The sequence below is a fragment of the Corvus moneduloides genome, chromosome 16 (genome assembly GCF_009650955.1).
Source record: "Corvus moneduloides isolate bCorMon1 chromosome 16, bCorMon1.pri, whole genome shotgun sequence".
Classification (NCBI taxonomy): Eukaryota; Metazoa; Chordata; class Aves; order Passeriformes; family Corvidae; genus Corvus; species Corvus moneduloides.
The window spans coordinates 6,987,097-7,000,861 of record NC_045491.1 but is presented as its reverse complement, the minus strand read 5'-3'; the positions used below and the strand labels follow the sequence as shown (position 1 = coordinate 7,000,861).

The following is a 13,765-nucleotide window of genomic DNA, read 5'->3' as shown; positions in this document are numbered from 1 at the left end:
ACAAATATAGATAATTTTATATATATGGTTGAGTTGGTTTTTTTTTTTTCGCTCTGCCGGGAAATGATAATGCGGGTTTTGTTTTCCCGAGTGAAAGCGGCGCTGGGAAAAGGAAAAATAAAAAAGCCCAAACAACAAGCCCAGTCGGTGGTTTGGAGTCTTGGGGAAGAGCTCCAAAAGAGGAGAGAAAGAGAAACGGGGCTGCGGGAGGGATGCCGCCGCCGGACCCCGCGGCGGGGGAGAAATAAAGAAAAGGGTTGGAAAAAATTAAAAAAAAAAAAAAACACGAAAAAAACCCCAGGAAAACAAAGAAAGAAAAAGAAGAAAGATTTGAGTGGGTGGTTTTTTTTTTTTTTTTCCCTGTTTTGGGATTTTTGTGTTTGTTTTCCGGGGCGAAGCGCGGTGCCGCGTCCCCGCTGGTCGGTCCCGCCGGAGCCAGGCTGCGGCTGCGGGCGGGCGCTTCCCGGCCCGGCCGGGGCTGCGGCCGTGACAAATGTACCTCTTGGAAAAAAAGTTTAAATTCTTAAAATACTATTTTTAAATACTTTTTTTTTTTTTGTTCCTGCCTTCTGCCACAAGTTTTTCTTACTTTTTTTTTCCCTCCCCGCTTCTCCCCCCTTCTCTACCCCCACTCCGGGAAGGTGAGGGTGGGTTTTGGGGGGTATTTTTGGGGGTGGCTGTGAACAGGGGGGTGTCGGGGCATGTCGGCTCACCGCACCTCCCCCTTCTTTCTTCTTTGCAGGCAGCGCCGAGACCGCCGCGCCGGGGCTGGCTCCCTGCACCGCGCCATGGGACGCTTGGACGCCTTATTTTTGAAAACCATCTGATTTTTTGGGGGAGGAGGAGGAGGAGGGGGGTGGGGGGCGGGGGGGGGGGGGGAAGGCGGTGGCGGGCACCGACAGCGATCCGGGAGACTCCGTGAAGCCGGCGAGTGGATGATGGATGGCCGAGATTTCGGGCCCCCCCGCTCGGTGCACGGCCCCCCTCCGCTGCTCTCCGGGCTGGCCATGGAGAGCCACCGCCTGGGAGCCACCGGCCGCCTGGCCCCCGCCGCCGGGCCCATGGCCGCCGGGCTCCCCGCCGCCCTCCAGCCCGGAAAATTCCTCGCATCGGGCATCAGCCTTCACTCCCACCCGGGTAAGGCTCCGCGGAACCCCCGGTACCCCCGCGCCTTCCCTCCGCGGTCGCGGGCGGCGGAACCGGGATCGGGCTTTAACCACCCCCCCCCCCCCCCAAAATACAAATATCGTCATAATAATCATATATTTATGCGCTCGCAGCTTTTTCGCGTCTTGTCCCCAAGTGTCTTCTGCTTCGCGTGGTTTTGATTTGGCAAAAAAAAAATAGGGGGAGTATGGAAGAAGTACGAAAAAATAGGGTGATGGTGGAAAAGTAAGGGAACGGAGTTAAAAATAGGGGAATGGGGGAAAAATCGCGCCTAGCCGATAGAAGTCCCCTCGTCCAGCGTACGGTTTTGTTGGCGCTGAGGAAAATCCCTGCCGCGGCGGCTGCGGAATAAATCCGGGGAATAAATCCGATTTTCGGGTAAGCTGGGAGAGGCGCAGACCGGGTTGCAGAGGGACCGGGCTGCGCTGCCCGGCGCTGTGCTTCCCGGCCAGCCAAAAAAAATATCCCTGGGCTGGAAAAAAGGGGTGAAAAGGAGCTGTTTTGGTGATTTCTTGCCCAGTGCAGCCCGAGCCCCGCTGAGGTCCCGCTGCCCCCGGGCAGCGCTGCCGGCACCGCTGGTTTTGGTGGGGTTTCTTTTTTTTTTTTTTTTCTTTTTTTTTTCTCGGCAATTCTTATTTTTCAAACACGGAAACAAAACTTCTATGCAGTGACTGCTTCGTCCTTATATTTTTTCTCCTTTCTTGGCGTGCTTCATTCTCGGGCAGCCCCACGTCTGCATTTCTGTTAAAAAGAAAAAAAAAAAAGAGGCAGACGCTGAAATATAAGCAGTGTATTTTTTTTTTCCACAGTCAGCTTTTTATTTATTTGTTTAAATTACTTTTGGTTTTTGGAGGCTTTTTATTTTTTTCCCCTTTTCCGAGCTCCCTTTCCCAGCGGCTCGCGGAGTCCAGCACTGCTGGGAGGACGCTGCCGCATTCTCCTGCCCACACTGCTGCTCGCTGCTTTCCCTGGGAGGACGTAAGGGATTTCTGACCGTTTGATTTCCCTCTCTGACTATTTAAAATTTTTTTTTCCCCTTTCTTTCCCCTGGGCGTGGAGAGGTGACTCGGAGTTTACTTTAGGCGTTGGGAGGGTGACAGGTTTTGCAATAATAAACCTGCTTTTCTCCCAGCCGCCCGGGATGAATGACTTTGAAATTTGCAAACCTGATTGCCAACATCTGCAGAGAAGGAAGCAGCCTGAATCGAGGGAAAAAGATTTATTAGTTTTAGACTAGGTGGCAGTGCCAATTTCCCAGGTGCAAAGAGGAGAGGTGTAAAGCGAACTGGGCTACGAAGCCAAGCACATGGGCAAACACCTTCTTTTTTTCCTTCCCTTTTGTGTTGTTTTTTTTTTTTCCTTCCCTTTTTTTTTTCCCCCTGGTTATTTTTTTCCACCTCCTACTGCAGCAGAATACGATCTCTGCAAAAATTCATCTGGACAATCATAAGCCAAACCGAGTGTGGGTTCTTGGTATTTTTTAAATTATTCTTATTTTTATTGGGTAATTTTATTTTTTTTTTTTTGTTTGTTTTTTGTTTTGTTTTGTTTTATTTCTCCTCCCAAAGTTTCCTTTTCTGAAATCCAGGCAGGTCAGAACGGAGGCACAGAGCTCTGGTCTCTCCAAGCTGGCCAATCTCTGTGATGCCGTCTGGGAGCTTTCCCACCATACTGGAAGGAAGCCTCAGATTGGGGTCCCCTCACAGAGGGAGTGGGGTGTGTGATACCTCCAATTCTTTTTTATTGTGTTCTTATTTTATTTTTTAAATTATTTTTATTTTCCTTTTTCTGGGAGTTGTTTGAAATCCCCCGTCCCTGCACCTCAGTGCACTTCCCTGTCCGCTCCCCGGCACAATCCTCGCGAAGCTCGGCTTCGTCAAGGCAATTCCCAGCCAGGCTAAACTCCATTAAAAAGATCTGTACAATTAACAGCTGAAACTCTCATTAAACCGCAGCAGTGGGGTAGGCAGGGATATTTTTTTGTTGTTGTTGTTTTTTACGGCTTTAACAATATCGCCTGAAATGATGATTGCTTCCTGCTACCGAGGGGCCCTTTGTAGGTTTGTGTTCTCAGTGCTGTTGGTGTGTGGTTTCGGTGGTTTTTGTTGTTGTTGTTGTTGTGTTTTTTTGGGGGGTTTGTTTTGTTTTTAGGAGGGGTGGATAGCAAAGGCCTTGTGCAAGGGGTTAAGAAAAGTGAGCAGGAGGCGAAGCCTTTAAATAGAGCCAGTTCAAACCGATCCTTAAATACCCCGGGCTGAAGAAAGAGACTCTTGAATCCATCCCAGCGTCCTCCGAAAATAAATACGCCCCTGTAAAAATAGCACGATTGGCCATATTTGAGAATCCAGTTATGGCCGGCACCGACTCCTTGTTTTTCCTGTACCTTCTGCTCAGTCCGCCAGCAGGGCTCTGCCCCAGTGCCTGGGCTGTGTCCAGTGACCCCTGGACGCTCTGCTCTTCTCTGGGGGATTTCTGCTTGGTGGTGGCATTTTGGCTGCTGCCGTGCAGGCCGGGAGGACAGGGACAGAAGCCCCTTTGTTGGAAGTGCATGGAGGGAGGAGTGAGCTGGAGGCTGAGGCGGGAGCTGAGCCGGCGCTCAGTTCGGGGATGCCATTCCCTGTCCCCTCTGTACTCTTGGGCATCGCCATCTCCCCATCCCTGAGGAGGGAAGGGTGGTGCTCCCGATGGGCCTTGTGGAGGGATAGCAGAGGAAAGGGACTGTTTGCAATGGAATTTCATGCCTGGAGCTTGCTGGGAAGATGTTGCTTAAAAAAAGGCTGCAATCGATGGAATGAGTCCATTAAAGCAAGGGCTCGCTCTGCTCTGCAGCAGCTCAAAATATGGGAGTTTATTGTTTTGCTCCTTCTCTATCCCACTGTCTTTGGGTCCTGGTCTCGCCTCCATCCCAGAGGAGCATGTTGTTCTTGGCAGACTCTGTGTTTTGGGGGAGGTGGGAAAGGCTCCCTCAGACACGATTGCGAAGGGCTGCTCTGGGACCGTGTCCCTGCCAGGCAGCAGCGGGGCTGTGTGTGAGCAAGGATCACCCACACCCAAAAAAAGACTCTCTGAGTTTAAAATAACAGTAATTAATAAAAATGTGCTTTTTGCACATAAAAATGTGCTTATTGTGCTGAGATATCCTTTCTTGGGTGGGGGACTGCAGGAACAGATCTGTGTTTGTATAGAAGGATGCTCAGCCTCTTCCATTAAAATACGCTTCAGAAACACTTTTCAGCGCCCGGGAAAGGGGACGCACCACCATGAGCAGGGCTGACTGTGTTAAATCCAGCTCCAGAGCAGGGGCTGGAAGGAAAGCAGGCAGACAGAGGGGAGAGATTTTGGTTTCCCTGCTTTCCTGCTTCACATTAGCATGTGCATTCAAATGCAGGGATTTAAGGCAGATTGGAGACTGTCCTTCCTTCCAGGCCTGCTGTGCCCAGGGAGAAGTTTTCCAGACAGCTGGGCCAGGTAGGAGCATAGGAAAAGAAATAAAAATACCCTTTCATCTCCCAGGACAGCGCTGTTGTGCCAGCAAAATTCCACCACAGCCATCCTTATAATGGCAAAATGGTGCTTTTGCTGAGCCCGCAAATTTTGCAGGAGGCTTTGCCGTCGGCAGTGCCAGTGGAAGCACAATTTGCTCATCAAACTGCATCCATGATAAACTTGCTTTGCTGATAGAGAGACCGGGATAGCACGGATTGGGTGCCGGAGTGATCCGTGCCCCGTTCCTCTGCATTGCTCGGAGCACGATGGCTCCTGGACCAGCGGCGGGATTTTTCCCATGGTTCGGCACAGCTCTTTTTGGTCACATTTTGATGCTGCAAGGAAAATACCATTGGTGTTTAATGGCCCTTGAAACCGCGGTTCCCCCTCCCTGCCCGCCCAGGGGTGGTGCGAGGGGCTGAGCGCAGGGGGCTCCTTGGGGCAGGGGCTCGGTGTAACACTGGGAGGAATGCGGACCGGCCGGAGACCTGCCTGGGAGGATGCTTCCCCTCCCTTGGGGCCCTGGTGAAATGAGATGCTTTCTGAGACATGTTTGAGGCAGAGCAGAGAGTGTGCCTGTCCCAGTGGGGCTCGGGGAGGTGGGTGCTGGCCTGTGCTGGGCAGCGATGTTGTGCTCAGTCCCGTTGCGCTCTGCTCTTCACACCCGGCATCCCATGGAGTGATGTCCCTGCAGCTCCCTTGGGCTGGCGGCCAGCTCATAGGCTGTGAGGAAGGCAGGAGCAGTCTCTGGGCTGAAATGGTGGTGGAAAAGGAACTTGTGCATTTTTGGGAGTCTCCCGCTGTGAGCTCCTGTGTTTCTCTGATGTCCCAGTGATTTTTCCCAGGGTCCTGGTGGGCTGTGGGGTGGCATCTCCATCCTTCAGGGGCAGTGGGGAAGGACTGTACACCCTGTGCTGCAGCCTCTGTTGAAATGCCCGTCCCAAGCAGTGGTAGCTGGTAGGGATTTTGGGCTTGGAATATGGACAAGAGCCCAAGGGCCAACGTGGTGACGTAAACTTGCTCAGAGCAAGGTCCTGTGGGATCCTTCACTGTGTGAGGGTTTCCAACACCTTCCCAGGTGAACGGGCAGGAGTCTGTCCCTGCCTCTTGTACACAAGGCTGGTAAAGGTGTCAATAATTAGTGTGGTTTCTAGCAGCCTTTCTCCCACTTGGAGTGAGCCTTGCCTTCTACCCAGTACAGAGTCTCCTTGGTGGGGTTGGAAAACCATGGGTCCCATCCCTGACTGATAGTGTGCCAGAGAAAATCTGATCTGGAGGATGAGCCGGCACTAGAAATCCTAGCCGGGGGTGGCATGGGGCACTGGACAGGTCCCTGCTGTTGGGGACAAGCTCCTGCTCTTTCCCAGCACAGCAGCTGTTGGAGAAATGGAAATCACTGGGCATTAATCTCACTGCAGACGTGGTTAGCAGAGCAGGGCTTTCGTAAGGGAAATTTTAGATCTCCTTCCTAGGATAACCCAGAGTAAAGCTGAAATCAGTTTATAATCATATAGTAAATAACCCCCCATCTTGTCATTTCACCATCTTCTGATGAATATGGAAATGAACATTGTTACGGGGAATTAACGTCATTACGGCAGCCTTCCAGGTGAGCGCCTTGTGGTTCGGCCGCAGCTGCGACCGGCGCGAGGGTGTCGGATCACCTCCCCGAGCTGGGGTTAGCGCCCGACGAGTCCAAACAAGGCCCCGTGTGTTTTCCCCGTGTACTAAACTGGTCCAGTTAAAGCTCCGGGCAGGAGGTGGTGCAGGGAATCGGGGCCAGGCTGGCATGTGCTGACACGAAAGCTGCCGTGCCGGGAAGAGGAGATGTTGGTCTGGGTTAGGAAACGCGATCCAGCATTGGCTGCTCGAGGTGCCGAGGACAAGGGAGTGCTTTGTTCAGCCTCGCTGCTGAAATGGAAAGCACGGTGCGCCCTGAACAACCTGAAAATACAGGCGGGGTGGAGGAGCCAAGGGCAGCCCCGAGTTCCCTGCCTGTTGGAGCCAGGGCAAGGGAGCAGTGCTGTGTCCAGCTGCACAGCCTCTCACTGGCTTTGCCAGCTGGGGATGCTCTTCAAAAAGCAAAGTTTGGGAGGGGACTGCTCCAGTGTGTCTGCCTCACCCTCGCCACGAGGATTTGGCATTTTCCTTCTCCCCATGTTTCCTCCCATCCCCGTGTTTCTGGCTGGCTTCGCTCCGGGATGGCACAGCTGGATGTCTGCAGGCATCGCGACGCACCCACCGATGCCGTCCCTCTCTGCTGTTTATTTGCTTTGCTTATTGTTCGCTTCTCCCCAGCTCTTAAACATCAAGGGTATGGCAACCACACAGCCCTTTGAGCCCAGTCCCCGTGGGTGCTGGCTGGGGGACGCACGGCAGGAGCGCCTGATCTGGCAGTGCCGTGGCGGTGACAGTTGGGCTTGTTCCCCACGCCGCCAGGATCAGCTGTTGGGTGCACAATATGCTCCCGTTTTCCTCTCCAGCTGTTGCTGCTGACGGTTATGGGAAGCAAAAGGTAGTTGAGAGTTTGGCATCGCTAAATCAGGGAAGTGATGGGCAGAAAGGAGGGGCTGAGGGGGGGCTCAGTGTGTCTGAGGCTGCGTTTTGTTTAAATCCAGCCAGATTGAAATAGTGGCAAAAGGATTGAAGTGACCTTGGGAATAAATTTTATTGCCAGCGTAGCAGTGGCCAAAGAGCCATTTTGAGCGAGCTGGATGCAGGCAGGCAAGCCAAACATGGTGGGCTCGGAGCAAGGGAAGCAGCAGTATTCAGGAGGGAATATGCCTTTTTAGAGGAATAACAGAAATTTTAAGACACTCAGCCTTGTCTCTCTGGAGCTGTATCCCCAGCAACTTCTGTAAAGGTTGCTCCTGCTTCTGTCTCCATTCATTTCATCCCGATGCATCCCTGCCAGCAAAGAGCTCTTTTTACCTTCGGTGGTTGGATTTCTTGCCCCTGATTCCCTTCATTCCCCCATGCCTTCTCAGCAGAATTCCCCGTGGCTCGAATACGCTTTTAACACATTTGGTTTAATTGCTTTTAATTAAAAAAAAAAATTAAAAAGTAGTATCGGCAGTGGCCATTGTGGTGGGGAGGAAGGGTTTTGGAGGGATTGGACTGTGTGCCGCTGGCAGGCAGCGCCGGTCGCTGTGTGTGCATGAGGCATCTCCCGCGTTACCGCCACGCAATGTGTGTCATCCTGGTGTTTGTGTCCTGGTCTGCTGGGCGTGGGGACATCCCAGATGCCGTGTCACACGCAAGCCAAGCGGATAATGCTCCAGCGAGTAGAGATCCGGGTGGGTGAGTAAAGAAGGGTGCAGGCACCTCGCTGGGGTGCCGGTGGAAGCCCTGGCTCCGCTGGGATGAGCAGGCACACTGTGCTGGGCTCCTGGAGTGTGCAGCGTGCCGGGGTTTCCCTTTGCAATCCCGGCACTGCAGCGGGGCTTTCTCCCTAATGAGATTAGTGACACAAAGCGGCAATTCTTCTGCTACTTTTAATGGATGTTCGGGGTTTGTGTGGGATCGGAAATTCCTACTTTCATCAGATGAGCCCTCTCTGTGACTATTTTGTGGACAGATCTTCCTTTCCTCGGCTTCAGGGCTGACAGTCGTATTGGCACAAGTGTTTTAGGCTTTCCCCTCGTGCCCCCCTCTGCCGCCTGTTCTCCCGAGCCCTGGACATGGTGAATTTTCTCTTCTGTCCTGCTTTGCATTTTGCTGTCAGGCCAAGCTGCTTCCATCTTGTGGAGGATATGAAAGCTTGGTGGCCTTCCCTGGACACACTAAATGCAGCTGGGAGGAGGGAGAAATGCAGAAGTCACTCTTGAACCATTCTTGCAAGTGCTGCTTGGGTCTCCCTAGCTGAGAGGTGCAAGCACGTATGTGTGTATATGTACATATAGAGGGCACCCATGTAGTGCCTCACCTGATGGAGGGCTGACCGTCCCTGCCTGGTGTCATCAGGGCCAGCTTGGCAATTTGTCAAGAGCCCAAGGGCTGTGCTTCCATTTGAATACGGATTTGCATAATTCATCAGGAATTAAACTGCACTGCCATAATATTTGCCTCTGTGTTTGTCTCCCATTATCGGCAGCGGGGAGGTGTGGGGTCCTGGGTGTTTGCCGGCCACAGATACCCCTTTGCTTCATGGTTCAGCGCTTTTTTGGTGCAGAAGAGGTAGCGTGGGCTGATGTTCAGGAGGGTGTGGGAGGAGCAGGAGCCTCTGGAAGGAAAAAAGCCTGAGTGTGGGGTCAAGAGGAGAGGCTGGGGGCAGAGGCTGAGCTTTTGAGCCTGATTTCCTAAGAGAAAGAGTCTTACGAGATTCTGATCTGTGTGTGGATCCCTTTCTTCCACCCCCAGATGCCTGCAGCCCATTGCTGAATTTTTCCCAGGGTGGTTTAGGCCCCTGCAGGTGTTGTTTAAGTCAGTGCTGGGCTCTGGGAGAGGGATGCATTCACTCCTGTGGCACACAGAGCAGCACATGCAGGAGCATCCGGCTTCACCTTGCACTTACTGACCATGCTGTATCCAAGGGGAATCATGAAGCCGGAGCTGATGAACGCTTTTGGGTCATTGGCAATGTCCTTGCTGCAGCCCTAGGGTGTTTCTCGGAGCTGATCACCTCTTGCTGCTGACTCCCTGTGTCGTGCTCAGTGACTGCTGACCATGCGGGCATTGATGATGTGGTGTCCAGGTCTGATCGTGGGTCTGTGCCTCAGTTTCCCCTTGCAGTGCCACCCCCTTTGCAAGGTACCCCCAGAGGTGCTGAGCCACAGCAGCTGCTTTGCAGACAAGAGGGTTTAAAATAAGCAGTGATGGAGGCTGCGTCTCCCGGGCTTTGAGTCATCCCGGCTCGTGCTGACTGCGCCTGGCAGGAGCCTGGGAGGCAAAACAAACCCACATCCAGCTGCTGCCTCCCCGCCAGATGTTAGTGGTGGGGTGGCTGGTTGGGTTTCAGTGGTGGACCTACCAGCAAAGCAGATGGAGCTACTGTGGGGAGATGCCACCTTTCTGGTGGCTGTGGTGAAACCCTGGTGGAACTGGTGGCTTGGGGCAGTCCCCAGCTTTGGGGATTTGCAGTTGGGCCATCGGGAGGAGGGGGCGAGATGAGCAGCCCTGGTCTGGCACTGTGTGGGCCTGGGTTTGCAGGATGGGGGGGCAGCAAAGCTCCTTCCAGCACTCCTGGCCTTGGGCATTGTGGGGACCCTTCTGGACCTGAACTGTCACTGTGCTGGACAAGAGGACAGGCAGGGAGGAACCCAGGGGTGATCCTGCAGTGAACCCCCACCTACCACGCCACGCAGAGGGAAGGCAGCCAGGGCAGTGGGTGTCCATGGCCAGTGATGGGAAGCAGAGGAGAGGAGCAGGCAGGTGGCATTTACCTTTCCGTGGGCACCTGGTGTGTGTCCAGGGCTGCTGCTGCCCATCACACAGCAGTGTTTAATTTCTCAATGGGAGGGCAGGGAGATGATGCTGCATAGTCCCATTTAACCTGCTGGTGACCTGATCTTAAGTCATTGTGGCTGAAAATAGACCGTGTTCCCTCCAGGGCACAGCTAATGGTGCTGGGAAGGCTGGGATCTCTCTTTGAAGGCTGATTTAATTGCTGCTGGCAGGCACTCGGTGCAGGTGATGTGGGGACCGGCACCGGTGCCATCCCACAATAACCTCCCCCACCGAGCTCCTGTAGCTCTCTGGGCTCTGGCAGTGAAGGGTAACGAGCTCTTTTCTAATGAAGGCACGGGACAGTTCGTGGGTGGTGCTGGGTTAAATGTGCAGGCAGGGCTCGGGGTGGGGGAGCTCACTTGTTTGTATCGTCTTCTGCACTGAGTTTGGGTGATTAAAACAATAATACAATTTAGAAAAATGGGATGGGTTAAGTTTCTCTGCTTAGAAAGGAGGGGAAGCACCTGTACTGAAAGTGTGTGCCCAGTGCCAGTAGCAGAGTCAGTCTTAGAACCCCTGTGCTCAACACCAGTGGCTGAAGAATCTTCAACATCATGAAGGATGAACCCAACCAGAGCAAACACATTTTGATGCTGTCCTAGAAAATCAGGAGAGGAAGGTGAGACTGCAATCTAGCAGCCAGGTTCTGCATTCCTGGGGATTCTGCTAATCAGTTTGAGAGTTTAAATTATTATTTTTTCTATTTCCATACAGCATTTTAGTAAATGTGGAGCTGAAGATCCCACTGAGTCGCTCTTTGCTGTTTGAGGAGAGCTGTGTGGTTGTGTAGTGAGAGCCTGGAGGCTTCAATGGACCCCTGTTGGGGTGGCAGGTTTAATTATGCCGGTGGAAAAGGAGAGACATCCGACGTGGTGGGGGATTTCAGGCTGGGGGCATGTGGGAGAAGCTTCTGCTGTAGCAGCTGGCAGTGACTCAGGAGCGTTGACACTGGTTTGAGTGTCAGGATTAGTGTGGGACCGGATCGGTGCTACCCAGACCCCGTGTTTCGGGCTGAGTGGACTGGCTGCGCATCATGTCAAGAATCCCACTGGGATGGTTTCCATCCTGGCTCCTCCAATGTGAGGAAAAGCCACCTTCATTCTGCTAGAGCGATTCATGTCCCCACCCAGATGGCTTCTTGCTGTCCCCATGGAGATGCTGTTAATGGGGAGCTGGTGGGTGACCTTGTGGGGGATCTTCAGGGTGTCCTGTTGGTGTCCTTTTCCTGAGGCACTGGCATATCTTGGATTGCCTTTGTTCTGTTGCACAGTGGAAAGTAAGTCCACAGGACGTTGGGGCAGAACCAGGCATGAGCACCAGTCCCTTGAGCCCTTCCAGCCACTTCCCATTTTCTCCTCCTCTGCCATCTCCAGGCTGTTGGGGCTGTTCCAGCTCCTGGGTGAGGAGGAGGTGAGTGGCAGGGCTCTGCCTGATGATATTTATTTCCATGAAAGCAGGGAACCCCCCCCATGTCCTATGCTCACACCCTGCCCTTCAGTATCCTATGGCTGTGGGGGACTGGTGATTCACCACGAGGGTGGCACGGCAGGAAAATCATGGCATGGCATCAGCACGGGGGGAATGGCTGCGGGAGGGCTGGTCGGAAACCTGATGCAAGCGCGCAGTGTTCCTGTGCTGACGCAGCTGCGAGCGATAGTAAATATTGAGTAAGAGCCACTTAAAAATAAAGCGGCCTGGACACAGATTCCCACGTGGAATAAAATAAAATTAAAAGAAACAATACAGAGCTGTACTGAGCTGGAGGGAGAACTCGCCTTGGCTTTTAAGGTAATGATTTGTGCAGCTGAAGGAAAGCGGCGCGGCACTGTTCAAGTCAGCAAAGGCCGGGAGTGTGGACCCCCCGCCAGAGGATGCTGTCTCCGAGCTCACCATGGCCCTTAGAAGATCAAATGGGGAGTTAAATTGCCCTGGCTGTTCTGGCTCCCGGGGATGGGATCGAAGGCTTTCAGGGGATGCAGAGAATTGAGGCTGTAAATTAGGGCTTTGAAGCTGCTGCCAGTCCCATGGCATGGAGTGTAAATATGGCTTTTGGGGCAGTTTTTGGAGCAGAGGGTGGTGGGTTGTGACAGCAGCTTGGAGCTGCTGGGGACAGCGATAGGGACCAGCCACCGCTGGAGTCCACATACATCTGATCCGGGGGCTTTGGTTTCAGCCCGGCTTGTTCAGGGGCTCGTATCACTGGTGTCTCGTGCATGGCACAGAGTCAAAGCGGCTCCGGTGCCTCGGGTGTCACTGGAGCTGCCCTGGCAGGCAGGGGAGGAGGTGGCAAAGATTTACACTGTCAGCACTCCGGCTCGCAGCTGTTTGCAGCCATAAATGTGTGCATGAGGAATAGCTGTGGCTATGCCTCGCTGAGCTGCGCGGGGCAGAGATGGGGAGGTGTGTGCTGGAGGGGGACCCCGGAAAGAGTCTTCCCTGGGAATCTGCTGCTTCTGCAGGGAGAGGATCAGGGCTGCACTGATCATGGTAAGCACAGGCAGCTAGTGTGGTGTCCATTCTGCCGATGGTGGGAAGGTGTTCGCTGTGCTTGGACCTTCCCTGCTTTCCTTTCCTCCCTCCCTGCCAGGGAGGACGTAAGCATTTATCCAGCTGTTTGTGGCGTGGACTGTTGTCCTAGTTGGCTGCCTGTGAGGCACTGCTAGCTGGACTGGGGAAGAGGTGGTTGTGCTCCCGGCCAAGGGTGGCTGCAGCTCCTGCTCTGTGCTGCGCCCAGCAGCCAGCTGAGAACCTGGCTGCAGCCGGGCTGCAAATCTCCCTTGAGTGCCCAGAGTTCAAAACATCCCATATATAATAAATCCAAATCTTCACCGCTGTGTTTCCCAGCCTTGCTAGGCTCAGACTGGAGGGTCCAAGGAGCCAGGCTTTATAGCTCAGGCTCTTCTGTGGCCACAGCCCCTTGCAGAGCACTGCGTGGTGCCAGCCTGAGGCCTTGCAGCGTGTCTGTCCATTGTGGCCAGGGAGGATGGGGCGAGATGCCGGCAGTTGGAAATGTTTCATAAGCGGCAGAAACGTGTAACGGGCAGATGGGGCTGATGGGGAAGAGTTTACTTCACTTCTCCCGGGGTGCTGGAGGCCACTGGTCTTCCGGTGCCAGGGCTGTGGCTTCTAAGCTGAGGATGGCTCTTGCTTGGCATGCTTTGCAGCCAGCAGTGCACGTGGCCACCTGTTATCACATGTCAGCCACCAGGGCTGTCCAGCTGTGCTGGACTTGATTAAAGAGTCTTTTCCAACTGGAAGGCTGTCCCAAGGCATGAGCAGAGGCTTTGTGGATGCTGCTTCTCTCTGGTGTGTTGGTGCTCTTGGGTTAGTTTGGAAACATGGAATCAGACTGGGAGAGTGAATTCCTCATTGAGTGGTGTCTCCATGTTGCTCCCACTTGCTGTCCTTGATCCTTCATGGGTGTTCAGGTGAGCTGTCCCCTCTGCAGCAGGTTGGCAGCCAGTGTGGAGGGCAGTACGGGGATGCTGAAGGTGCCAGCCGGTCACCTACAGCTGAGGAGGGATGGAGCAGCTTTCCCAGTGCTGGCACACACCCATGTCACCTTGGGCGTGTAGCCTGGCTTATTGGCTGGAGCTGTGTCCACAGGGGCATCTGTTCAGTTCCAGCATGTTGCCTCCAGCATGCCCTCCTCCTGTCTGGCTCTTTA

At 53.6% G+C, this 13,765-nt stretch overlaps 1 protein-coding gene and 1 long non-coding RNA gene across 5 annotated transcripts in view; one reads left to right on the top strand and one right to left on the bottom strand.

Moving 5' to 3' along the window:
• The first annotated feature begins 878 nt into the window (after positions 1-878).
• The window catches only part of TNRC18 (trinucleotide repeat containing 18), a 55,039-nt gene continuing 42,152 nt past the window's right edge, over positions 879-13,765 (top strand). For all 4 annotated transcript variants that reach the window (XM_032126490.1, XM_032126492.1, XM_032126491.1 and 1 more), the window contains exon 1: positions 879-1,137. In XM_032126490.1, coding sequence (XP_031982381.1) covers positions 936-1,137 — 202 coding nt within the window. In that variant the 5' untranslated portion in view covers positions 879-935. The remainder of the gene's footprint in view (positions 1,138-13,765) is intronic.
• Positions 1,803-2,352, bottom strand: LOC116452250. The gene is made up of 2 exons (XR_004243444.1): positions 2,006-2,352; positions 1,803-1,908 (listed from the first exon to the last, which is right to left on the bottom strand). It is a non-coding gene; the product is annotated as an uncharacterized LOC116452250 (long non-coding RNA).